The 26,077-nt window shown below is 50.5% G+C and overlaps 2 protein-coding genes across 3 annotated transcripts; one reads left to right on the top strand and one right to left on the bottom strand.

Annotated features, from left to right (window-relative positions):
- The first annotated feature begins 175 nt into the window (after nucleotides 1-175).
- On the top strand, nucleotides 176-25,019 carry HAGH (hydroxyacylglutathione hydrolase). 2 transcript variants are annotated; one of them, XM_012103954.4, is made up of 9 exons: nucleotides 176-464; nucleotides 15,561-15,733; nucleotides 16,233-16,297; nucleotides 18,285-18,402; nucleotides 19,480-19,588; nucleotides 20,285-20,388; nucleotides 20,907-21,008; nucleotides 24,296-24,375; nucleotides 24,766-25,019. In XM_012103954.4, the coding sequence occupies exons 2-9, from the start codon at nucleotides 15,629-15,631 to the stop codon at nucleotides 24,863-24,865; spliced, it is 783 nt and encodes a 260-aa protein (XP_011959344.1). In that variant the 5' UTR covers nucleotides 176-464; nucleotides 15,561-15,628; the 3' UTR covers nucleotides 24,866-25,019. The 2 variants fall into 2 exon arrangements, with proteins under 2 accessions (XP_011959344.1, XP_004020757.1); XM_004020708.5 differs by lacking the exon at nucleotides 176-464 and adding an exon at nucleotides 13,081-13,214.
- On the bottom strand, nucleotides 11,583-12,959 carry FAHD1 (fumarylacetoacetate hydrolase domain containing 1). Its single transcript, XM_004023580.4, has one exon. It carries the CDS (start codon nucleotides 12,696-12,698, stop codon nucleotides 12,033-12,035), a length of 666 nt encoding a protein of 221 aa, XP_004023629.4. The 5' UTR covers nucleotides 12,699-12,959; the 3' UTR covers nucleotides 11,583-12,032.
- Nucleotides 25,020-26,077: the final 1,058 nt, after the last annotated feature.

Raw genomic sequence — 26,077 nt, 5'->3', positions numbered from 1 at the left:
GTGCCAGGTGGGGACAGCAGACGTCCACGGGCAATGCTGTGCAGCTGCTTTACATGCTGTAGACCTTTTTTAATCTGTTGCCTTCTCTGATGACACATCAGAGCTAGCCAAAGCTTGTGAAGGCTTGCTGACTCAGGCTTGACACTTATGTGTCTGAATCAACTGGGAGGAGATCAGCTTCAGAAGTTTCATGAGCGGTGCTGAGTCCTGGGAACTTGCAGGCGTGGGAGACTTCTCAGCTTTGACTGGACACGGCCCCACTCCAGCTGCCTTTGCAGCAGCCCCAGAGCACTCTACTCAGGCCACACCACCATCTCCAGTCACTGGTCTCTTGCTTCAAGGCACAGACCCATCACCACGGTCAGTGTTGATCCAAGGTGTGGGAGGTTTGGCCAGCGTAATTTGAGTCTGGCGATTTAAAGATCACCACCCACCACCCACCGCAGGAGTGATAAAAAGAAAAAGTAAGTATACGAAATTCCTTTGTAAGTCTGCTGTTCTGGTGTTGGGAGATAAACTTACCTTGTTGTAGGGTTTTCTCTGGCTTTTATCATGTGCAACCATGGGGGAGGGATATGAGTTGATCCCCAGTGTGCCAAAATTGTGGTGATAAATGAAGTAATGAAGGACGTGACCATAGGTATGCAGATATCAAGTGTACTTGATGAAGGGTTTCTTTCCTTTCCCCTTTGGGGAGGGGGTGAATGTGTTTATAAGGGTGACTGTGAAGGTGGACAGGGAGGGGAGGAAGGCAAGAAAGAGAGCTGTGTAGGGTGAGAATGCTTGGCCCAAACAGTGTGTCCAGAGCTGCTGTGTCAGGCCTGCTAGGGCCCTGACCTCTAGCAGCATGCCCCAGAGTGCCAACACCTGGGCCAGCATTCCCAGAGTAGGCACATACGCAGTGCCCAGGGGCCCTAACCAAGGCCTGTGAGGGCTCTGTGTGACCTCCTCACTGCTACCATGGTAACCTCTCAGTCCACTAGCATTTAACCAAGGAGACACCATGCCTGTCACCAGAGGGACATCACAGTCACTTATTTCTTTTGATAAAGTAGGAATCTATAGGGCTAGCTGTCAAGCTGCACTGAATCAGAAGTGCTTCACAAGGCTTAACTTAACACATTTACGGAATGAAGGCTACAAACTGTCAACATCTCAAGTTGGGCTCTTTTTAGCTGAATACAGGCACTTAAACGAGTAGAAGAAAGAAGCATTCTGCCCTGTTAACACAAAGTCCACAATCCCTCTGCCCAGAATCTGCTTTTCTACTGCTCTCCAGAAGCTGCTCTTCCTGATCCTAGTGGCTTTGATTTGCATATTCTGTATTGCTTTGTAAACAGTTGGATGACTCTGATTTTTCCTAATCTTCCAAGAGTGGTTCATTTAAGCACAATATTCCTTCCCTAATTCTGCTTTGGTAAGGGTTCTGTTTTGTTTTACAATATGCTGTACATACATGTATCCACCTTTTACTCTTCTTGAGGAACCTGGAGCTGTTTTTGTCTTTTTTAAAAAATATTTGTTTGGCTGCATTGGGTCTTAGTTGTGTCATGTGGGATTAGGTTCCTTACTTGTGGCATGTGGGCTTTGTTGCCCCACGACATGTGGGATCCTAGTTCCCTGACCAGGGATCCAACCCATGTCCCCTGCATTGCAAAGCAGATTTTTAACTACTGGGGAAGTCCTTGTTTTTGCTTTTTAAATATTTTTATTATAAAGTTTTACATGTTTATTGTAGAAAAATTAGAGGAAATAATAGATAACTTCTATACCCAAAAGAAAGATAAAGAAAAGAAAACCCATAATCTCCATTCCCAAATTTTTTAAACTGGTAGGAAACATTCTTTTATTATGCATTTTTTAAAAAGAATTGTGGTAAAATATACATCACATAAAATTTATCATTCTAACCATTTTTAAGAGTATGATTTGAGTGGCAATAAGTACATTCACAATTTTGTATAAACATCACCACTCTCTATTCCAGATTTTAATCATCACAAATTGAAATTCTGTACTCATTAAGATACAATAACTCCCATTTGCCCCTACCCTAGTCTCCGGCAATCTGTAATGTACTCAGTCTCTATGAATCTAACTATTCTAGGTACCTGGTACACATGGAATCATACAGTATTTGTCCTTTTGTGTCTACCTTGTTTTTCTGAGGATAAAGTTTTCAAGGTTCATCCATGTTACAATGAGTCAGAATTTCATTCCTTTTTGTGGCAGAGTAGTATGTATGAACTGGATAAATTCACCACCTTTTGTTTGTTTATTCATGTCTTGGTGGACAGTTGGGCTGTATCACCTTTTGGCTATTATGATTAGCCAATCATGGCTGCCATGAACATTTGTGTACATGCATCCCACATTTCTGTAAATGTCTTTCCTGACTTTTGAAAAAATCATCTCTCTATCCATCTTTCTATGTTAAAACATGTAATTTATAAAATTAAACCAAAATTATGATTTGCAAATAGGTTATACTATAATCTACTTTTATACTTAATAATTTATAATAAACTTTTCATGCTATTAAATATTCTGCATAGTTTCAATGACTGCCCATTATTTTATTATATGAGCATAGGATAATGAATGGCTTCCTGGGTGGCTCAGTGGTAAAGAATCTACCTGTCGATGCAGGAGATGCAGGAGACACAGGTTCAATCCCTAGGTGGGGAAGATCCCGTGGAGGAGGAAATGGCAACCCACTCCAGTATTCTTGCCTGGAGAATCCCAAGGACAGAGGAGCCTGGCAGGTTATAGTCCATAGGGTCACAAAGAGCCAGACACAACTGAGCATGTATAGAATAGTGAATGTAATCAATGTGATAACACTTGACACTTAAAATGTTTCCCACTTTTTGCTGTTACAAATAATGACTATAGCTAAATCTTTGGCCACATTCTTAATTATTTCTTTGGGGTAAGTTTCTAGATTATTAAGTTGCTGCAATAATGTCACATTATTGAATGTGATGGATTTTGTGATAAGCACTTTATCTTATCTGGTTTATGCAGTTACTGTTATTTTGCCCAGTTTATAGATGGGACATGAAGACCAAGTTAGAGGAGGTAGATCTGGAGGTGGCTAAGTGGACAGGCTCTGTGGCTGCAGGCTCAAACCCCAGTTGCTACTCACAGGATGGGCCCTAGCTCTGAGATTCTCCACATTTGTGGTTCCCCTCCGGTAAATAGGGATAATAATACCAACTCCTGTTGGAAACTATTAAGACTAAAACAGAGTTTTGCCAAGAGAATGCACCGGTCATAGCAAACATCCTCTTCTAACAACACAAGAGAAGACTCTACAGATGGACATCACCAGATGGTCAATACTGAAATCAGGTTGATTATATTTTTTGCAGCCAAAGATGGAGAAACTCTATACAGTCAGAAAAAAAAAAAAAAAAAAAGACCGGGAGCTGACTGTGGCTCAGATCATGAATTCCTTATTGTCAAATTCAGACTTAAGTTGAAGAAAGTAGGAAAACCACTAGACCATTCAGGTATGACCTAAATCAAATCCCTTATGATTAGACAATAGAAGTGACAAATAGATTCAAGGGATTAGATCTGATAGAGTGAGTGCCTGAAGAACTATGGACAGGGGGTTGTGACATTGTACTGGAGACAGTGATCAAGACTATTCCCAAGAAAAAGAAATGCAAAAAGGCAAAATGGTTGTCTGAGGAGGCCTTACAAACAGCTGAGAAAAGAAGAGAAGCTGAAGGCAAAGGAGAAAAGGAAAGATATAAACATCTGAATGCAGAGTTCCTAAGAATAGCAAGGAGAGATAAGAAAGCCTTCCTCAGTGACCAATGCAAAGAAATAGAGGAAAACAACAGAATGGGAAAGACTAGAGATCTCTTCAAGAAAATTAGAGATACCAAGGGAACATTTTGTGCAAAGATGGGCTCGATAAAGGACAGAAATGGTATGGGCCTAACAGAAGCAGAAGATATTAAGAAGAGGTGGCAAGAATACATGGAAAAACTATACAAAGAAGATCTTGCTGACTCTTGATAACCACAATGGTGTGATCACTCACCTAGAGCCAGGCATCCTGGAGTCCAAAGACAAGTGGGCCTTGGGAAGCATCACTATAAATAAACCTAGTGGAGATGATGTAATTCCAGCTGAGCTATTTCAAATCCTAATAGATGGTGCTGTTAAAATGCTTCACTCAATATGCCAGCAAATTTGGAAAACTCAGCAGTGGCCACGGGACTGGAAAAGGTCAGTTTTCATTCCAACCCCAAAGAAAGGCAATGTCAAAGAATATTCAAACTAACGACAATTGCACTCATCTCGCAAGCTAGCAAAGTAATGCTCAAAATTCTCCAAGCCAGGCTTCAACGGTATGTGAGTGGTGAACTTCCAGATGTTCAAGCTGAATTAAAAAAGGCAGAGGAACCAGAGATCAAATTGCCAACATCTGTTGGATCATCGTAAAAGCAAGAGAGTTCCAGGAAAACATCTACTTCTGCTTTATTGACTATGCCAAAGTCTTTGACTGTGTGGATCACAACAAACTGGAAAGTTCTTCAAGAGATGGGAATACCACACCACCTTACCTGCCTCCTGAGAAATCTGTATGCAGGTCAAGAAGCAACAGTTAGAACTGGACTTGGAACAACAGACTGGTTCCAAATTAGGAAAGGAATACGTCAAAGCTGTATATTGTCACCCTGCTTATTTAACTTACATGCAGAGCACATCATGCAAAATGATGGGCTGGATGAAGCACAAGCTGGAATTAAGATTGCCGGGAGAAATATCAATAACCTCAGATATGCAGATGACACCACCCTTATGGCAGAAAGTGAAGAGGAACTAAAAAGCCTCTTGATGAAAGTGAAAGAGGAGAGTGAAAAAGCTGGCTTTAAACTCAACATTCAGAAAACGAAGATCATGGCATCCGGTCCCATCACTTCATGGCAAATAGATGGGGAAACAATGGAAACAGTGAGAGACTTTATTTCCTTGGGCTCCAAAAATCACTGCAGATGGTGACTGCAGCCATGAAATTAAAAAATGCTTGCTCCTTGGAAGAAAACCTATGACCTAGACAGCATATTAAAAGAGAGACATTACTTTGCCAACAAAGGTCTGTCTAGTCAAAGTTATGGTTTTTCCAGCAGTTGTGTATGGATGTGAGAGTTGGACCATAAAGAAAGCTGAGCACCAAAGAATTGATGCTTTTGAACTGTGGTATTGGACAGTCCCTTGGACTGCAAGGAGATCCAACCAGTCAATCCTAAAGGAAACCAACCCTGAATATTCATTGGAAGGACTGATTGAAGCTGAAGTTCTAATACTTTGACCACCTGGTATGAAGAACTGACTCATTGGAAAAGACCTTGATGCTGGGAAAGACTGAAGGCAGGAAGAGAAGGGGACAACAGAGGATGAGATGGTTGCATGGCATCACCATGTCATGGTTGATGGACATGAGTTTGAGCAAGCTCCAGGAGTTGGTGATGGACAGGGAAGCCTTGCATGCTGCAGTCCAAGGGGTCGCAGAGTCGTACATGACTGAGTAACTGAACTGAACTGAGGACTAAATGAGTTAGTGTATGTAAAATGCTTAGACTCAAGCACTTAGTATATAATCAGTAACTATCAGTAATATAAATCGAGGTATAGCAATATAATATGTCGAGGTATAGCAATTTCACTGGCATTCATATGTGGCAATATATTTGTTGTATTAAGTCTATTCTGCTTTAACAGCTTGAATTTTAGACTACAATTACTTTTCTGTCCCTTTAGAATGAAAGAAGATTTTAACGTATGAATTAACTGTATTGCAAAGAAATATAAAACTTCCTTGAAACCAGATACTGAACCAGCATCTACACCAAAGATGTGCCCAACAGATCTTGTTAAAGAGATAACTGTGTATAAACACATGAAAAGATGTCAGCTTCACTATTTTAAAAAATATTTATTGATTTATTTATTTTTGGCTGTGCTGGGTCTCTTTGGCTGCATGCAGGCTTCCTCTAGTTCTGGCAAGTGGAGGCTACTCTTCGTTGCAGTGCACTGCGGTGGCTTCTCTTGTGGCACTCAGGCTCCAGGCATGCGGCTCAGTAGTTGTGTCACAGAGGCCCAGGTGCTCCTCAGCATGAGGGAACCTCCCAGACGAGGGATCAAACTAGCGTCCCCTGCACTAGCAGGCGGACTTCCAACCACTGGACCACCAGGGAAATTCCAGTTTCCCTATTAATCAAAGAAATACAAATTTAAAAGACCACAGCCACAATACCCAGTGTTGACTAAGGTGTGGGCAAAAAGGTTTTCTTTAACACTCTTGTCAAGTACAAATTTTTATATCCTTTCCTCTAGGCAATTGGGCAAAAAGTATCAACATGTAAAGTACAAACTATTTAATCAATTTCACTACTAAGACTTTTCCTAAGGAAATAAACAAGTGTAAACTGTTGTGTATGGAGGATATTCCTTGCATCATTGTTTCTAGTAGCAAAGCATTAGAAACCTGTGTAACATCTAGAGGAGTATTGGGCTCCACCCAGATCTCTGGTACGCACCTAACCCTCAACTTCTATGAAGGTTGGAGAACTACCCTGGGGGGAGTTACAGGAGAAGTGAAAATTGAAAGTGAAATGGTTAGTCATTCCGTGTCAGACACTTTGAGACCCTGTGGCACACAAGGTGAGGGGTGGGAGGAGAGAGAATGAACATAGCAAATGTCAGCTATTGTTGAATTTAATGCAGGGTATATGGAGTTTGTTGCATTAGTCTCTCAATTTCATAGTAGGTTTAAGTTTATTCAAAATAAAAGTTGAGGAAAATGTACTTTCTGAGTATTAGGACTATTGCGATTTTACCAACATCAGGAATTGTGAGAACTGGTGTCTCTTTTTGTTTCTTGCAGCCAGGGAGTTTGTGTGCTGCACCTGCAATGCTGATAGCAATCGTCTGCGACAAAGCTTGTGCCACCACTGGAGTGAACACTGATACTGGGGGGCTCTGTACATTCTCTGGGTGCTGGCTTGTCCACCCAAGGGGCCACATGCAGACACTACTCCTGCCGTACCTTTAGCTTGCTTTCAGATCTGTCAGCTTTGGTAGACTTGATTCAGTTGGACCTTGTATCTGATAGTTTTACTAATAAACTCTCAATAAAAGCACACCCTTGATTCAGCTCTTTTTGGCTAGGTTCCCAAACTACATGGGAACCTAGCCAAAGGACAAAGTCTATTAATACTTTCTGGCTTCTTCTGGTTATTAAGGTTCTGTGTGCTCATGCATGCTCAGTCACTTCTGACTCTTTGCGACCCCACAGACTGTAGCCTACCAACCTCCTCTGTCCAGAGAATTTTCCAGGCAAGGATACTGGAGTGGGTTGCCATTTCCTACTCCAGGGTATCTTCCTGACCCAGGGATTGAACCTGTGTCTCCTGCCTTGGCAGGTGGATTCTTTACTACTGAGTCCCTGGGATGCCTCCTTAGCCAAAGGGAACAACTACCAGCAAACACCCTCTTCCAATAACACAAGAGAAAACTCTACATATGGACATCACCAGATGGTCAACACCGAAATCAGATTGATTATATTCTTTGCAGCCAAAGATGGAGAAGCTCTACACAGTCAGCTCAAACAAGACCAGGAGCTGACTGTGGCTCAGATCATGAACTCCTTATTGCCAAATTCAGACTTAAATTGAAGAAAGTAGGGAAAACCACTAGACCATTCGGGTATGATCTAAATTAAATCCCTTATGATTATACAGTGGAAGTGAGAAATAAATTTAAGGGCCTAGATAAGATAGGTAGAGTGCCTGATGAACTATGGATTGAGGTTCGTGACATTGTACAGGAGACAGGGATCAAGACCGCCCCCATGGAAAAGAAAGGCAAAAAAGCAAAATGGCTGTCTGGGGAGGCCTTACAAATAGCTGTGAAAAGAAGAGAAGCGAAAAGCAAAGGAGAAAAGGAAAGATATAAATATCTGAATGCAGAGTTCCAAAGAATAGCAAGAAGAGATAAGAAAGCCTTCCTCAGCAATCAATGCAAAGAAATAGAGGAAAAGAACAGAATGGAAAAGACTAGAGATCTCTTCAAGAAAATTAGAGATACCAAGGGAACATTTCACGCAAAGATGGGCTCGATAAAGGACAGAAATGGTATGGACCAAACAGAAGCAGAAGATATTAAGAAGAGGTGGCAAGAATACATGGAAAAACTATACAAAAAGATCTTCAAGACCAAGATAATCACGATGGTGTGATCACTCACCTAGAGCCAGACATCCTGGAATATGAAGTCAAGTGGGCCTTAGAAAGCATCACTATGAACAAAGCTAGTGGAGGTGATGGAATTCCACTTGAGCTGTTTCAAATCCTGAAAGATGATGCTGTGAAAGTGCTGCACTCAATATGCCAGCAAATTTGGAAAACTCAGCAGTGGCCACAGGACTGGAAAAGGTCCGTTTTCATTCCAATCCCAAAGAAAGGCAATGCCAATGAATGCTCAAACTACCGCACAATTGCACTCATCTCACATGCTAGTAAAGTAATGCTCAAAATTCTCCAAGCCAGGCTTCAGCAGTACGTGAACTGTGAACTCCCTGATGTTCAAGCTGGTTTTAGAAAAGGCAGAGGAACCACAGATCAAATTGCCAACATTCGCGGGATCATCCAAAAAGCAAGAGAGTTCCAGAAAACATCTATTTCTGCTTTATTGACTATGCCAAAGCCTTTGACTGTGTGGATCACAATAAACTGTGGAAAATTCTGAAAGAGATGGGAATACCAGACCACCTGACCTGCCTCTTGAGAAACCTATACGCAGGTCAGGAAGCAACAGTTAGAACTGGACATGGAACAACACACTGGTTCAACCAAATAGGAAAAGGAGTACATCAAGGCTGTATATTGTCACCCTGCTTATTTAACTTATATGCAGAGTACATCATGAGAACGCTGGGCTGGAAGAAGCACAAGCTGGAATCAAGATTGCCGGGAGAAATATCAATAACCTCAGATATGCAGATGACACCATCTTTATGGCAGAGAGTGAAGAGGAACTAAAAAGCCTCTTGATGAAAGTGAAAGAGGAGAGCGAAAAAGTTGGCTTAAAGCTCAACATTCAGAAAACTAAGATCATGGCATCTCGTCCCATCACTTTATGGGAAATAGATAGGGAAACAGTAGAAACAGTGTCAGACTTCATTTTTTTGGGCTCCAATATCACTGCAGATGGTGACTGCAGCCATGAAATTAAAAGACGCTTGCTTACTCCTTGGAAGAAAAGTTATGACCAACCTAGATAGCATATTGAAAAGCAGAGACATTACTTTGCCAACAAAGGTCCATCTAGTCAAGGTTATGGTTTCTCCACTGGTCATGTATGGATGTGAGTTGGACTATGAAGAAAGCTGAGCGCTGAAGAACTGATGCTTTTGAACTGTGGTGTTGGAGAAGACTCTTGAGAGTCCCTTGGACCACAAGGAGATCCAACCAGTCCATTCTGAAGGAGATCAGCCCTGGGATTTCTTTTGGAAGGAATGATGCTAAAGCTGAAACTCCAGTACTTTGGCCACCTCATGCGAAGAGTTGACTCATTGGAAAAGACTCTGATGCTGGGAGGGATTGGGGGCAGGAGAAGAAAGGGACGACCGAGGATGAGATGGCTGGATGGCATTGCTGACTCGATGTACGTGAGTCTGAGTGAACTCTGGGGGTTGGTGATGGACAGGGAGGCCTGGCGTGCTGCGATTCATGGGGTCGCAAAGAGTTGGACACGACTGAGTGACTGAACTGACTGACCAGCAAATAGTTAAAGACGACCTCAGCGGCCAGAAACGGAGGCCTGACTTCACAGCAAGCAGTCACTGAAAATAGTTCAGAAATGTGCCAACATGGAAAGACAGTTATGACAGATAGTGGGAAAGGTTAGAAAACTGTATGGCATGAACAAATTCTATTTAAAAGATCACAATTACATCTGCAGATTTGGAAGAATGCACACCAAATGCTTAACTTGGGCCATCTCTGGGTGTATGGAATTTAGGGTGTTCTGGTTTTTTGGCTTATGCATAATTTCTGAATCTTCTATTAAAAATATCTATTGCTTAAGCATTTTAAAAAGAAATCTTATTAAAAGATAAAAGGGAGTTCCCCGGTTGCCTAGTGGTTAGAGTTCTGGGCTTTCACTGCTATATCTCAGATGCAGTCAAAAACAAAAAAGATAAAGGAAGATTGTTGTTATTGTTCAGTCGCTAAATTATGTTCAACTCTGGGTGAAGAGGAAAGAAGATAGTGTGATGTTTTAAAAACAAATCCAACTCTGACACTTCCTGATAATAAATTATAAATCAGGCTTTCAGAAGACCTAAATGTTTGAACTTTCTAATATATCTACTTCAAAGATGCAGCCTGCAGTGTGGTCACAACTTTAGGTTTTCCACACTTGGAATGGAAAAACAAGGTCCTAGTGTATAGCACAGGAACTTTACCCAATCTCCTGGGATAAACCATAATGGAATATATACATGAGTAAATCTGAAGCACTTTGCTGTATAGCGGAGATTGGCACAACATTATGAATGAACTATATGCTAAAAAATGGGGGGAAAAAAGACTTCAGGTTTCCGTCTTGGGATGGCTGTGTTACATTGTGGCTCTGCCACTTCAGGCTGGCTAATTTCTGTCTCTGTAATAGGGATGGTAGTAATAGTACCAACCTCACAGCTTTGTTGAGGATTAAATACTACAGAGAAAACTCTTGGCATGGTGCCTAGTAGTACTAAGTGGTCAATAAGCGTTAGGGGCCAGCAGGTGCCTTCTGTTCAGGCTAACAGCAGGAGCCCCTGCCTAAGCCTAAAGGACTCCACCAGGCACTCTGACAGCTGTGCACCTCACCTAGTATTTTGCAGAGAAGGGTGTGTGAGTGCTCAGTTGTGCCTGACTCTTTGCGACCCCATGAACTGTAGCCCGCCAGGCTCCTTTGTCCATGGGATTCTCCAGGCAAGAGTACTGGAGTGGGTTGCCATACCCTCCTCCAGCGGATCTTCCCCAACTACGGATCCAACCCATGTCTCCTGCATTAGCAGGCAGGTCCTTTACCACTGAGCTACCTGGAAAACCCAGAGAAGGGAGCAGGGGAAAGTAAAAGCAGCACTCTCAGGCCATTTTACTTTCCTGAAGCTTCCTTATCACTGGGTATGAGGTACAGGTGCTGATCAGCTCTGTTAATAAAGCACAGTGCTCAGGAAACCAAAGGCCAAAGACCAAGGTCTGAAGCTCCTTAGTGAGGATGTGTCCCTCATAACCACTACTGGGGGGGAAAAGTACACTTTTAGACCGCACAAACAATAGCATATTTATTTAGGAAACAACAGTTTCAAAATCATCCCCCAAACTCAGACTCTATGGGCCAGAATACACACCCTAACTAAATGAGTGAGGTCTTCATTAATTGCTCACTTATTAAATAAAACTTTAAGTTAACGGACTATGTGGAGTAGTGTTTCTCCATATTTCTGTGATAAGAATCACTTGGAGTGCCAGAGATTGAGTCCATTAAATAACACATTGCGCCTGGGATAGTCCAGTAATTGGAATTTTTTATTTTTACAAATACCTCCAGATGGTTTTCATGATCATAAAGGAACTTTAGGAAACACTGATGAAACCTGTTTTTCCACCTCCTTTGCAGATTTTAAGCCTTGAACACATGGTCCTTGAGCGGCCCACTGAAAAGTCTAATCCAGTCCAGTTTTAGAAAAAGAAAGTAAGTCTTTTGAACATCTTGACTTCCTGTTTCCTAGGAGACACTGTTTTTCATTTCCATTTCTAGCCCAGCTCTTCTAAAGGTCAGGTTTTCTCCGAGGGTCCATCTTCCTCGGGTTGAGGCATAGCAATCATTTTTAAAAATTGGTTTCTTCTTAAAGGACTGTCACGTTTAATTAAATAACCGTTGCTTGCTTTTGTCTCTCATTTCCTTTCCCCCTGAAACGTATGTTAAGAAGTTAGGGTGCTTTGTATAATATACACTCAATATTCTGGCCTCTCCACCTTGAACTTCATACTGAGGACGCCATGTATGCCAGCCTGGATCTCATCATTTTCTTTAACGGGTCCCACTCCCTTTGGCGTCCCGGTCAAGATAATATCTCCTTCTTCCAAGGTCATGATCTTAGAAACGTAGCTGATGATGTACGGGATGGAAAAAATCATGGAGGATGTCTCACCCTCCTGCCTGAGTTCGCCGTTGACCTTGAGCCAGAGCTTCAGGTTGTGAGGGTCACGGATCTTCTCTTTGGGCACGAAGGCACTGACTGGGCAGGAGGCCGTGAAACTCTTGGCTAGAGTCCATGGCAGCCCCTTCTTCTTGCACTCGTCTTGCACGTCCCTGGCGGTCATGTCCAGGCACAGGGCATAGCCGGCCACGTAGTCCATGGCCGCGGCCTCGGGGACGGCGCAGCAGCGCTTGCCCATCACCACGGCGAGCTCGAGCTCGTGGTGCAGGTTGCGGGTGTAGGCGGGCACGAGCACCGGCGAGCCCTCGGGGGCGTAGGCGGTGGACGGCTTCAAGAAGAGCACCGGCTCGCTGGGCGCGGCGCTCTGCATCTCCCGGACGTGGTCCGCGTAGTTCCGGCCCACGCACACGATGTTCTTCCCCCACTCCCAGAAGCGGGACAGCGGCCTGCTGGCGGCCATACTCCTGCCTGCTGCCTGGAGTCACGTGGACCCTGCCAGGCCGGCCACTGACGCCGACGGCTAGCAAGTGAGGACCAATTACCTCGGGCGCCAGGCCGCGGACTCCGCCGGGTGCCCGGAAGTCGCGGCGCTCGTCCTGTAGGCAGCGGCTGTCCAGTGGCTGTCCGGGGGCTGCCGGGCCCCGTCCCCGCAGAGAGGCGGAGGCTGGAGCAGGTGCCTGCCGGATCGCCCTCAGGTCCTCAGCGGGGCAGGGTCAGGTGTGGACGCGGGCGCTGATTGGCCGGGGTACGGGGCGAGCGGCGGACACGGGCTGGGACGCGGGCGCTGATTGGCTGGGGGCGGGGCGGCGGGCGCTGATTGGCCGCGGTGTGTAGACGCCGGCGGGTGCAGCCCGCCTCTCGCGCCGCAGCCGCCGCCGCCGCCTGCCCGCCGCCCCGGTCATGGTGCTGGGCCGCGGGCTGCTCGGCCGCTGGAGCGTCGCTGAGCTGGGAGCCGCCTGCGCTCGTCTCGGCCTGGGTAGGTGGGCCGGGGCGGGGCTGACGCGGGGCCGGGAAGGCCCGGGCGCCCAGGAGCTGGCCTGTCAGGGCCCTGGGACAGGGCAGCCGGCCCGCGGAGGCGAGGCGAGCCGCCCGACCGGCGTCGTAGTCGGGCTAACGGCGGTTGGGCCGGTCGCGCTCCCTGAGGTGGTCCAGCGCGGGGCCCGCACGGGCGGGGCCGCCGTGGCTGACGATGTTTTTTACTGACACAGGATTGTAAGCCCTCGCTGACGCCGGCGGGCAGGCCGATTGGGGTCGAGCAAAGGCCGCCCAGCAGAGTCAGACCCTGAGAGGGCTGAAGACAGAGTGGGGTAACTTGTCAGTTGAGGGGTGTTGACGGAGTTGTGCTAGGTAAGGAAATGTGTGTTGCGGGGACGCTCGGGAAGGCCCGTCTCGGGACCCCTGCTTTCCCGGGGTCTGCCTGGCAGCCAGCGAGCGCCCCCGTCCTCCTGGACTGCGGTTGTCGAGGGCTCCCCCACACGCATCCGCCCATGCAAGCCCCGCACTTCTGAAGCCCTGGGGCGATGCACCAGTGCCTGAATCCGCACGGCGTGCGTGCTGTGTGTGCTCCACGAAGTGGATTCCAGCTTTTCACATGAACTGTGGCCAGCGAGTTGCTGGACCCTTGCCCTCCCTAGTTCTCCTATCCCGGCCTCTAAAACGGGAGGCGTTGGACGGCTTGACCTCCTGGGCCCTGATCGGACAGCTGTCAGATTCGATTTTCACCCTATTACCTCTTGCTTGCTTAAAATATTTTGACCTTGATTTTGAAATAGCGGTTTATTTCCTGATACCTTATCAGGCTGATGTAGCAATAGGGGTGGTAGGTTAAGCTGAGATTTTGGAGCAGTGAGCTGAGTGACCACGGGGCCCTGGGTGGGGAGAAGGAGCAGGTGGAAGCCCTCCTTGGCCATGTCCAGACCTCACCCGGAGCAGAGGGCGGCTGGAGTGCATGGTGTGTCACGTATCTAAGGAAAGAGCTGGGTTGTTCCATGTAGGGACCCGTTAAAGGGTCAGCTGAGTTTCTGTTAGGAGGCAGACAGGTGGTGGAAATGGGACTGGAGGGGATCAGCAGGAGTGTGGCTGCCTCATTCAGAGGGTGCTCAGCCCTCTGCTGTGGTGAGGAAGGAGCTCCCCAGGTCCAGAGAAGCCGGACGCTGTGTGTCTCAAGACTCGGCCCTGACTCTGCTTCGTAGTCCTCCTGGGGCTCAGATTCTGAATACTGGGGCTGAGAGCAGGTGGCATAGCCCAGAAACCCAATTGTAGAAAAATAGGTTTTCTTGCCGAGCCTGAGGAGAAGGGGCTGGATAAAGCCCAACTGGTTGTCACACCTCTGTGTCCCTTAACGCTGCAGTTCAGGCAGTTCCCTGGGCATGGCAGATGACTGCGAACTCTGCATCAGAGGTGTCCTGTCCGTCAGCCAGTCAGTCTGTCCGTTAGTCAGTATGTCACTCAGCCATTCTGTCAGCCAGCCAGTCAGCCAGCCAGTCAGCCAGCCAGTCAGTCAGTGTGTCGATGCCACCCACTTTCTGAATCCCTTTCTTGGAGAGGCCCCATCCTAGCACCTACCAGACTAAATAGGGGTTTCGTTGTGGAAAGTATTTTGGCCCCTGTCTCTGGGGCGCAGATGCTTTTGCCCTGTGGTCACTCTCAGCCCACCCTGGCTGCCTCCTTTGCCTCAGTTGGACAGTGGTTCTGTGTCCTGCACACTTGAATATCAAACAGATGTGGCCAGCTCTCCCATATCTCAGGCTCTGCGGGAGGCGTTTTATGCATCATCCAGATTTCAAGTCCCTGCCACTGGAGAATCTGCTTTTCTGCTCTGGCGCATGACCTGAGAAGGGCTGCGAGTTGCTGCAGGGGACTCAGGCTTCCTTAGCTCGCAGAGATGGAGAAGAGCCCCCCTGGTGCTTTCACTCTGGGTTTCCCTCTTTGTGGTCTTTCTCTGAATCGGGGTGAAGAACCCCAGAGCTGACTGTAGGCGCCTCTCGCAGAGGTTTGAATTGCAGTCACGCTGGCTGTCGTGTCCTTTTAGAGCCCTTGAGAAAGAAAAGAGGGACCCTAAGTGTGAAAGAGCCATTTTCCACGAATATGAACATGAGCCGTGTTCTGTATTCTCCTCGTGGAAGTGATTAATGAGGGTATCCTCCTCTTTTCTAAGAAAACTTAGAAAACCTCTCATGCCCAGGCTCCACACATTGCATCCCTGGGATCTTGCTTCCGCGGACGTCTGTCCTGCCGGGCTGAGGAGCCGAGTGCTGGCTTTGAAGTCTCGGCCCAGCGTGGCCTCATGTGGACGCTGACTGGAACTGCACTTTGTCTTCAGGTCCAGCCCTGCTGGGAAGCCTCCACCACTTGGGTTTAAGGAAGAGCTTGACCGTGGATCAGGGCACCATGAAGGTGGAGTTACTGCCCGCTCTGACCGATAATTACATGTACCTGCTCATTGATGAGGACACCAAGGAGGCGGCCGTTGTGGATCCGGTGCAGCCCCAGAAGGTGGGAGGCCAGGCCCAGGACCCCTTTTCTGTCTCCTGATGAGTCTGATAACCCAGGGCCCTTGCAGCCTGGCCAAAGCTAAACAGAAATTAACCCATTTGGTTTTTGAAAAAGTGAATAGTGTCCTGTCACTCAGTTATCAGGGTAAAGGAGCAGTGAGGGGCTGGAGGCCACCAAAGGCTTTGGTGTGGAGAGGAAGGGCTCCTGTGTGCAGAGAACCTGGGAAGGAGAGGCAGGGGCCCTTCCAGTGCCGCCTCCTCCTCCAGGCTTTGTGCCCCTCGGCACTGCCTTCAGGGGGTGGTCTTGGCTGGAGGGGCTTGGGGAGGTCGTGCGCGGCCTGAACCGCCCCGCGGATCATGAGAAAAGACCTCCTTGTCGCCCTGCCCTCCTGGAGTCGGGGCAGGTGCGCCAGCTCCCTGGGCAGCCCTACCTGCAGGCCGATGGATGGGCTGGGGCTGCGGCGTGACGGGCCTGTGTGCTGCCGCCTGTTTGGTTGCAGGTGGTGGAAACGGTGAGGAAGCACGGCGTGAAGCTGACCACAGTGCTCACCACCCACCACCACTGGTGAGTGCTCCGGGGCCCGACCTTCTCTGTGCCAGCAGGGCCCCTGGGCCTCGCAGCTCTGTTGCACATGCCCCGAGGAGGAGCGTCCACCGGGCGGGCGGGCCGGGGTGTGCAGGGTCCTGGGGGACCCCCACGGGGGCTCTGGCAGCCCTTCTCCCCTCCATAGCTGTGAGCTGAGGGTCAGCCCCAGCGGGGCTCTGACGGGGCTTCTGGGCACCCGCCTCTGCGCTGCTGCCCCACGTCCCTAGGCCTGGTGACTCGGGGGCCCTGAGGGCAGAGGCTCAAGCCAGGGTCCTGGGGCCGTGGCTGAGCCTCTAGCAACATCTTTGCAAGCTCTTGAGCTTGTGTGGTGGGAAGCTGGCCTCGATGTTGGAGAATAAACTGGTCTAGACATTAGTGTTTTTGAAAATCAAGCTGTCATTTTTGAAGAGTTTGTGATTTTTTAGATACTTGAAAGCTAAAGGATGGAAAAAGCTCTGATGTTTGGGTCTTAGGCCTAGAGTTGCCTGCCCAGGGCCCTACTGAAACTTTTGAGGCTCTTCAAAGCTAGGAAAAAAGTCTTTACTTGGCTCTGAATATTCTTTTCCAAATAACTGCCCAAGGGCAGCGAGCGTCTTTGAACCTGCTCCTGCGGCGCTTGGCCGAGCTTGGGGGTGTCCCGGGGTAAAGGGAGGCCTTCCAACATCTGTGGGAGTGTCGTGTGGGTTTGGTTGGCTAGAGTCTGTGAAGTCTCTGTTAAACTCTGTCAGGTTTCTGTTGGAAACTCGTTGGTTGGTGTAACTGCAGACCTTTGGGGTGGCTGAGCCTCTGGGGCCTCAGGCATTACTTCCTGATTTAGGGGCTCAGGCCTGCGGTGGCTCCTGGGTGCCCTGTGGCTGCTCTCGGGAGCTCCGCCCGGTGTGGCCTCAGTGGGCTGCGGGGTCTTCGCCTCCCGACTTCTCCCAGTGTGACTTTCTGAAACTGAGCAACCCCCGCATCACACATGGCTTTTCCCACATTGGGGTGTCTTACAAACTAAACCAGGACCCAGACTGAGCTGCAGGGTGTGGCCCGTGCCACCCTGCCACTTACAGGCGGCGTTTCCCAGGCTAGCGCCGTGTGTGATTCGCGGTTGGCTCAGCCTGTGGGTATCAGCCCCACAAGGAGGGCCAAGGGTGGCCTGCTCTTATCTTGGAGCCCCGCTGTTGCCGGGCCTGTGGGTGAGTATGTAGTGAGGAGCAGGTGTGCCCTGGCGATTGGAAAGCCCCCGCCTCAGCCTGGAAAGGCTAAGCTTCAGGCGCAGGACACCCCGACCCTGCCCTGTGTTCAGGGCCCCGCATGGCTTGTCCTGGTGTGTTTCTTCTCCAGCAAGGCCGTGGCACGGAGCTCTTCTCTTGAACTGGGTGGTGTGGGGAGCTCCTGTGTGCGTGTCCAGGGGGTGCCTTGCCGCTGGCTGCACCATTGAGCCTCCTGGGGAGGTCGTTCTGAGCTGGCCTATCCCTTGGTGACACTGCCCCGGCAGCTGGGTGGTGGTGGTTCAGATCTGCTCGGAGTGGGCCCGTCTGGGCTGTGAGTCAGAGTCACCTGACAGCTTTTCAGACTCAGCCTGCAGGGCATGCCCCCGGCTCAGGGCATCAGGGTGCCCAGGGCATCAGCGCGTGCGGCTAGGGGTCAGGCCTCACTGTTCCCAGACCCTAGGTGACTCTGGTGCACCTGGAGTCTGGGAGCTGGGGGCACAAGGGTCATTCAGGGTGTGCAGTTTGCTTCATCTGCTCCAGAAGCTTCTACCGCAGCATGGAGGGGGCATGGCAGGGGCCTCTCATGGGGATGGGGTGTCTGAGAATGTTCTTCTCAGCAGAGCCAAATGATGGACGAGAACAGGAAGGTGCGTTTTTACTTCAGAGAAACATAACTGGGCAAAATAAAAACTCCGTGTGGTCGTGGTGTGGAAGTGGGCACACCCTCTGTGTATCAGCAGCAGCCCCAGCTCCCCCTTTCTGACCTCCAGGGACCATGCTGGCGGGAATGAGAAGCTGGTCAAGCTGGAGCCTGGGCTGAAGGTGTACGGGGGTGATGACCGGATCGGGGCCCTGACTCACAAGGTCACACACCTGTCCACACTGCAGGTGAGGAGGGACCGACAGCAGGGCTCAGGTGTGGTCCTGCCGGGCTCCAGGCCCTGTGCCCGCCGCCTCTGGCAGTCCCCTGGCTCTTCCCAGGGACCCAGACGGGCACTGAGGGCTCAGCTGTGGAGACAGCCCAGCCTGCACACAGGCGGACTTGCTCCAGGGCCTGCCTGGCCTGCATAGTCCTTCTGTCGAGAGTCTGGCGAGCAGGTCAGTGTGCAGATGGTGATTGGCCGAGGGAGAAGCGGAGGCATGGCTTTGAGATGCCTGGCAGTTCAGTCGCTCAGTCGTGTCCAACTCTTTGTGACCCCATGGGCTGTAGCCTGCCTTCTGTCCATGGCCTTCTCCAGGCAAGAATACCAGAGTGGGTTGCCACTTCCTCCTCCAGGGGATCTTCCCGACCCAGGGGTCGAATCCAGGTCTCGTGCCTCGCAGGCAGACTCCTTACTGACTGAGCCACCAGGGAGCCCTTGTGGCGCCCGGGGACGCTGAAGCACAGACTCTGTGGAGTCCTTTCACATCAGTGGTGCATTTCCTGGGAGAGGATGACAGTGAGGTCATACGGGAGGGTGGCCTTTGCTCAGGAGAGGCAGCTGGGGCGTCTGGGCAGCGCATCAGGACGTGTGTGGACTGCAGCTGCCGCATAGGTGGGCCTGTTAGCATTTGGTGAGCCAGGTAGAGGGCACACAGAAACATCATTTCAGTTTTGGGCAGGTTAGAAAGTAAAGACTGGGGCTGGGGTAGAAGTGGAGAAGGGAACAATAGGCCAAGCAACCAAGAGAAAACCATCTTCCCTGCAAGATGCCTGGTGCCAACTTGGCCTAGCTTTGAGGAGACAATAAGATCAGCCCTCTGGTTGGGCACACCAGCAAGCACTGGCTTATGGGGGTCTCTGCACCTCCGGGCCTGGGTCCCGTGGTCACCAGCAAGTCCTGCCCTTGCGGGGTGGAGCAGCGTCAAGCCCCATCGCCCTTGATGGCAGCTCGTGCCCGGGGGCTGGCGCGGTCCAGGAGAACCTGTGGGCCTGCAGACAGGCCCCCCGCACGCAGGGACACAGGCCGGTGTGCTCTGTTTCAGGTGGGGTCTCTCCATGTCAAGTGCCTGTCGACACCGTGTCACACTTCTGGACACATCTGTTACTTTGTGACCAAGCCCAACAGTGCCGAGCCACCCGCTGTGTTCACAGGTGAGTGTAGAGTGCTCAGGTGTGAGCTGCGGGGCCTGGTGTTTTCTGTAAACCTCTGGGCACAGTAGAGAGCGTGTCCTGCCAGGCAGACTGTGCTGAGCTCTGTGTGGACCCCAGCGTTTGGGGTAGAGCTTGGGCCTTGGCGCAAACACACGCAGGGGCCAGGCAGCCCTGGTGGGCACTGGGCAGAGTGTCCCCTCCCGGCCAGGCTTCCGTCCTATCTCCAGGGTCCCTAGGAGCTGTGGTCCTGTGTGAGGGGTCCCTGGAGGGGCCAGGCGGGGCCAGTAAGATTGTGGGCGTCTGGCAGGACGGTGCTGGCTGTCAGAATTTAGGGGTCACAGGATGGCCTGGCCTGGGAGGGGCTGCTGGGCAGGTGGGGAGAAACTTGGGTTTGGCGGGTGGTCTAAGAGCCAGGGCTAATAGGAATGGGCAGTGAGGGGAGCAGCTGGGCTTGCGTCTGAGCAGCTGCTTGGGCCCTGGTGGGGCCAGTCAGCGCGGCAGGAGGTTAAAGATGTGGAGAGGGTGGCACCCAGACTCGGGGGGGCCCTGGGCCCTGTTGGGTGGGGGGCAGGTCCGGGGCTGTGGTTGGGTGAGCACAGGGGGCAGAGAGGGGCCTGGCCATGGAGCTGAGCAGCAGCCCTAACGGGGGCGTGCGTGGCCAGCAGCCCCCTAGCTCCACGCTGTCCTGCCTCGCAGGTGACACCTTGTTTGTGGCCGGCTGTGGGAAGTTCTATGAAGGGACAGCGGATGAGATGTACAAAGCCCTGCTCGAGGTCCTGGGCCGGCTCCCTCCAGACACGGTAGGCAGTGTCCTGTCTGCTTGCCTGTGGCAGCAAGACCCTCACCTCCTGCTGAGCCCTTGGGCCAGCTCCCCACCCCTGGGGTCTCTCAAGCCTTCCTGCATTGGGAGGAGCAGGACAGTAGAAGCATTGCTTCTGGAAGCATGTTTTTTTCCTTAAATATACTTTTTATTGTCATTTAACATGCACGCCTGCAATGCAGGAGACGTGGGTTCAGTCCTTGGGTTGGGAAAATCCCATGGAGATGGAATGGCTTACGCACTACAGAATTCTTACCTGGAGAATCCTATGGACGGAGGAGCCTGGCGGGCTGCAGTCCATGGGGTCGCAAAGGGTCAGACATGACCGAGTGACTAACACACACAGACACGACACACACACAGGACGTGTGCTTATCTTGAGGGACGTCTCGTGGGTGCTGCCCCCGGATGGGCCCGAGCCCCTCACGCCATCTCTGAGGGGCTGGAAGGTGGGTTCACAAGCCTCCTCAGAGCTGGCGTGTTTGGCTCTGTCCTCAGAGAGTGTACTGTGGCCACGAATACACCATCAACAACCTGAAGTTTGCTCGCCACGTGGAGCCCAACAACACCGCCATCCAGGAGAAACTGGCCTGGGCCAAGGTGAGCGGGCTGCAGGCGGGGGGTCCTGTGGGCCGGGTGCCGTGAAGCCGCTTCCCGGGAGCACAGCGCTCGCAGCGTTGGCTCCAGAGCAGGCAGAAAGGGCTCCTCGGGACAGCGGGCAGCAGCAGACCAGGTGGGTTCCAGCCCAACGTGGAGCCAGAGCCCGGGATCTCAAGAGCTGTCTCCTTGAGCTCCTTTCTGACGCGAGGGTCCGGGCTGGGCCTGGGATCCTTATCAGCCGGCAGCCAGGGGAGGCCAAAGCAGCAGGGGCCGGCCCCTGTCCGCTCGGGGAAGCCGCCTGGGAGGCTGCTTGTCTGCAAGGCGCTATTCCTGCCTCGGCCCCCAGCGTGCCGCGTGGCTCGTCCCGGGGTGCGTGTCGTCCTGCGGGTGCCTTCTGTAATTCCCAGATGAAAGATCTTGCACACATTGTCAGATGTGTTCCGAAATAGTTCATGGGTATGGATTTTGTTGGAAATGATTATCAAGTCTTTAGAAATATTGATTTTCGTATTTTGATCTTGTGTCCTTGTGACTTTGCTTGACTCAGTCTAGCATCTTTTTCATAGATTCCTTAGCACACAGTCATGCCATCAACATTAAGATAGTTTTGTTTCTTCTCTTCCAATATATATTTCATTATTATTTTGCCTTATTGCACTGGCTGAGATCTTCTGGACAATGTTAAGTGGACATGGTGAGAGTGGACACCTTTGGCTTGTTTCCAGTCTTAGGGGGAAGGCATTCAGGTTTTCACCATGAAGCTAATTGTTTTAGTTATGACTTCTTTAATGCTCTCTTTATCAAGTTGATGGAGTTCACATACATTGCTGGTTTTCTGAGAGTTTTGTCATGAGTAGATGTTGAATTTTGTCAAGTGACTTTTCTTCATCTATTATGTAATCACTTTTTTTCTCCCTTACTCTTATTAATGTGGAGAAGTATATCAGTTGGTTTCAAATGCTGCACCAACCTTGCTTTCTGGACAAACCTTAGTCACGGTGGTGTCTATGAGATGTTGGTCCGTAGTTCTATTTTTCTGTTGTGTCTTTGTCTTAATGTGAAGGTGGCGCTGGCCACAGAAAAGAATTGGCAGTGCCTCCTGCTGTTGACTGAGTGTTTCTGTTGTTATTATTTCTCCCTTTAGTGTCTGTTAGAATTCACTATTGAAGTCTTCTGGACACTGAGTTCTTTTTTGTGGAAGGGTTTTTTTGTTATGATGTTTTTAATTTGTGTAGGGCTGTCAGATTTTCTTCTGGGCTATCTTGAGTCAGTTTTGTTAGCAGCTAGTGTCTTTCAAGGAATTTCATCAAGGTTTTCAAACTTATTGACAGTTTTCATAGTTTCCCTTTTTATTTTCAAGCTTGTTGAAGTTTAGTTCACATGTAAGAAATTGCATCTGTTTAAAATGAACTGAGTGAATTTTGACAGATTAAATGACTCCCACTATGTTTAAGACCTAGAACATCTCCACCCACAAAAGCTTCCTGTCCTGTTTTCTCTGCCTTGCTCCAGGATGCCATTAGAACTTAGTTCACGTCTTCTAGAATTTCATATAAGTGAACTATACAGTGTACTCATATCTTTTTTTTTTTTTTACCAAGCAGAATAATTTTGAGATTCACGCAGTTGCTGCAGGTATCAGTTCATTCCTTTTCGTTGCTGAGTGGTATTCCTGTTTGACCATACCACATTTTGCTTATCCATTCACCTGTCAATAGACATTTTCTGGTTATTAGCCATTGTGAATAAAGCTGCTGTGAACATCTCTGGACAGGTCTTTGTGTGACATGTGGTTGTGTTGTTTTATATCCCCACCAGTGGAATAGGAGCGCCCCGGGTGCTCCGCACCCTCACTGACCCTTGGCACTGTCAGTCTTTTCATTTTAGCCATCTTCATGGGCAGGCAGCAGTGTTTCATTGTGGCTTTAATTTGCATTTAATAAATTTAATAATTATAATAATAACTTTAATAATTTGCATTTAATTTAATACATTTAATTTCCTTAGTGCATAATAATTTTGACCGTCTTTCCATGTGCTTATTGGTCATTTTTTAGTGTTTATTCAGATTTTCTCATTTAAAAAACTTGATTGTCTTCTTGTTGAATAAGTTTTTTTTTTTTAGTTTATTCTAAATACAAGTTCTTTTTCAGAAACATGTATTGTGAAGTTTCTCATTCTGTGACTTGCCTTTATCAACACTGTCTTTTCCAGAGCAAGGAAATGTTTTTTCACATTAAATTTTGATGGTGTGCAGCGTGTTTTCTTTTGTGGTCCATACTTTTAATCTCCCATCTAAGACAGCTTTGCTTTGCCAAGGTCAAAAAAAAAAAAATCTCCTGTTTGATTTTGGAAGCTTTGTAGTTTTACCTTTTAGATCAGGATGATCTAATCCACCCCCTCCAATATCTGCCAGATCTGCAGTGATCTCCCCTCTTTTATTTGGCTCTACTGGGTCTTAGTTGCTGCTTAGTTGCAGCGTATGGGATCTAGTTCCCTGACCAAGGATCAAACCCAGGCCCCCCACATTGGGTTTATGGACTCAGCCCCTGGATCACCAGGGAAGCCCCTGAAGGCATCCTGGTGCCACTGCTCACAGTGTGGGTGGGAGTGGCACCCTTGGGAATGAGGGCTCCTGATGGTCAGGAAGCCTGAGCGTGGCTGTCGACAGCGGCTGTCCACTCCTGGGCCCTGTGGCCCTCAGGGTGAGCCCAGCAGTAGAGAGGCAGGGGCTGCGGGGAGGGTGGAGACCCTTAACTATTAACTCTGGCCTTCTTCCTGTAGGCGTTTCTATAGCAGAGGACAGTTGGCCAGGCGTCCCCGTCTGCATCTTCTCTCCATCTGCCCTGGTCAGTGTTGATCAGGTGCGAGGGCGTCCCGAGTGGAGGTGGTGAGCTGTCTGAGCGCTGTGTGATGACAGCCGCCCTCTGGAGGGTGTCACCCCGGGGAGGGTTCCCGGGAACTGGCCGCCCCACCGTTCTTGGCAGTGAGGTGCTCACGAACCATGTGCTGTCCTGGGGGTAGGGCTGTGCTTTCTGTTTCCTGGCTGTGACTTCTGTCATATAAAACATAAGCTTTGTATTAATGACAGAAAGCCCCCCGTCTCCCTGCACCTCTGGGTCGTGGTGGCGGCTGGAGCGCTCGTGCCCCTCTCCACGGGCAGGGAAGGGCCTGCGTTCATGTTCACCATGTGCTCACTGGATCTTCTCAGGCGGACGATGTGTGAAGGCTTGCTCAGCTGTCCCCTTTAGAAGCTTCCGCACTAAAGTGGCCCGCTTGTCTTGTAGGAGAAGTACAGCGTCGGGGAGCCCACGGTGCCGTCCACCATCGCCGAGGAGTTCACCTACAACCCGTTCATGCGAGTGAGGTGAGGGCACGGGCATCCCTGCTGCGCGGCACATCCCCGACTCTCCTTAAAGTGCGGCCAGTGAAGCAGATGCTATTTCTTAAAGTGGGCACTATTCTTGGTGCCCTGGAGAGGGTGTGGGTCCTTTCTGACCCTGGGTCGCGATCAGGAAGTGATGAGACTTGTGCCCGGGGCACCTCCACGTGCTGGGCGGTGCCGGACGCCAGCGTGGAGCGGGCATCGCTGGGTCACAGCGGGACTGGCTCGGCCAACACATTTCCCGCCATGGCGAACGCCCAGGCTGTCCACTGGCTGCCGCAGCCTCCAGGCCCTCTTCTCCCCTGGAGCCTGGGAGGGGCGGTGGGGCCGTGGGTCTGGGCGCAGCCTGCAGCCTGGTGCTTGGCTTCACAGGGAGAAGGCGGTGCAGCAGCACGCGGGCGAGACGGAGCCTGTGGCCGCCATGAGGGCCATCCGCAAAGAGAAGGACCAGTTCAAGGTGCCGCGGGACTAGCATTCAGGTGGGCCGGCTGACTCTCCGGCCAGGACCGCAGGAAGTTCCGTCTCAGTTTAATTTTAAATTAATTGCAGAGCGCTTTGCTTGTGTTACCAAATGTTCTAATGCATATTTATAAGAGAAGAAGTTTAGAAACTGTTCATTCCCGGGAGCTCTGCTTGCAGACCGTGTGTTGTCGCCGACCTTTCCATGGGCGCCCCTACAGTTGCCGTGTGAAGCCCCCACGTGACACCGCAGAAGAGCTGCCCCCTCTGGCCCCGGTGAAGCCAGCACGCCCTAGTTGGGTTCCGAGAACAAGGCCCCCGTTGGGGTGGGCATGCCCCCTTTTCCTGCCCCTGCAAGCGGACACCTGGCATTGCCACCCCCTCCCCGCCCCTCCCCAGCTGTCCCCAGAGGAGGCCCCTCTCACGGCTCGGGTCCAGTGTCGGGTGTGTGCTGACGTGCGGTGGGACGCCAGGCCGGGCGCAGCATGGGGCGGGTCTGGGCGCCGTCCCTGTGAACGCTGCCCGTCCTGGGACTCTCCCAGGGGCCAGTTTCTGGTCCCAACTGCTGCAGTGATGCCCCCTTGATGCCTCCTCCAGACGGGTCACGGCACAGCGTGGTTGTCGCCGTCTCCCTGGATCCCTCAGGTCCTGTCTCAGCCAAGCAGGCCCGCGTCACCCCATAGCCGCCTGTGTGGGCTCCTCTCCAACCACAATGCTTTCTCTGTGGAGACCGAGCTCCCTGGAGACCTGGAGGTGGTTTGCACGGGCCCTCCTGGCGCTCCCCTTGGTTTTGTACCAGCAACTGGACGTGTGGGTGCAGGAGCCTCAGGACATGGGTGCCGTGTCCGTCCCTCCAGGCGGCTGGTGTTGGCAGCCCCTCCCAGGGACTCTGAGCTCCGCCAGCAGCACAGCAATTGCACGGGGGTGAGCCCTCCTCCCTGGAATCTGCTGCCAGAGGCCCCTGTGCCCCAGCACCCTGGGCCCACATCCCTCATCTACAGAAACGTGAGGAGGAACATGCACACCGTCCTGCCCCATCCTCGTCCTCGGAGAGCCCAGGGCGCTCAGCAGGGAGCGCTCCTCTTTGCACGCTTGTGGTGGCGGTGCTGCCTCCTGGCAGTGGGGCGCGTCTTCACTCCACCGCGCTGGTGCCCCATGGCCACAGGCCCTGGCGGCGGCTGCGCCAGGGACACGGGGCTTCCTTCTCAGCATCTCCGCTGCGCTC

The sequence above is a fragment of the Ovis aries genome, chromosome 24 (assembly GCF_016772045.2).
Source record: "Ovis aries strain OAR_USU_Benz2616 breed Rambouillet chromosome 24, ARS-UI_Ramb_v3.0, whole genome shotgun sequence".
Taxonomy (NCBI): domain Eukaryota; kingdom Metazoa; phylum Chordata; class Mammalia; order Artiodactyla; family Bovidae; genus Ovis; species Ovis aries.
This window is presented reverse-complemented; position numbering and strand designations above follow the sequence as displayed.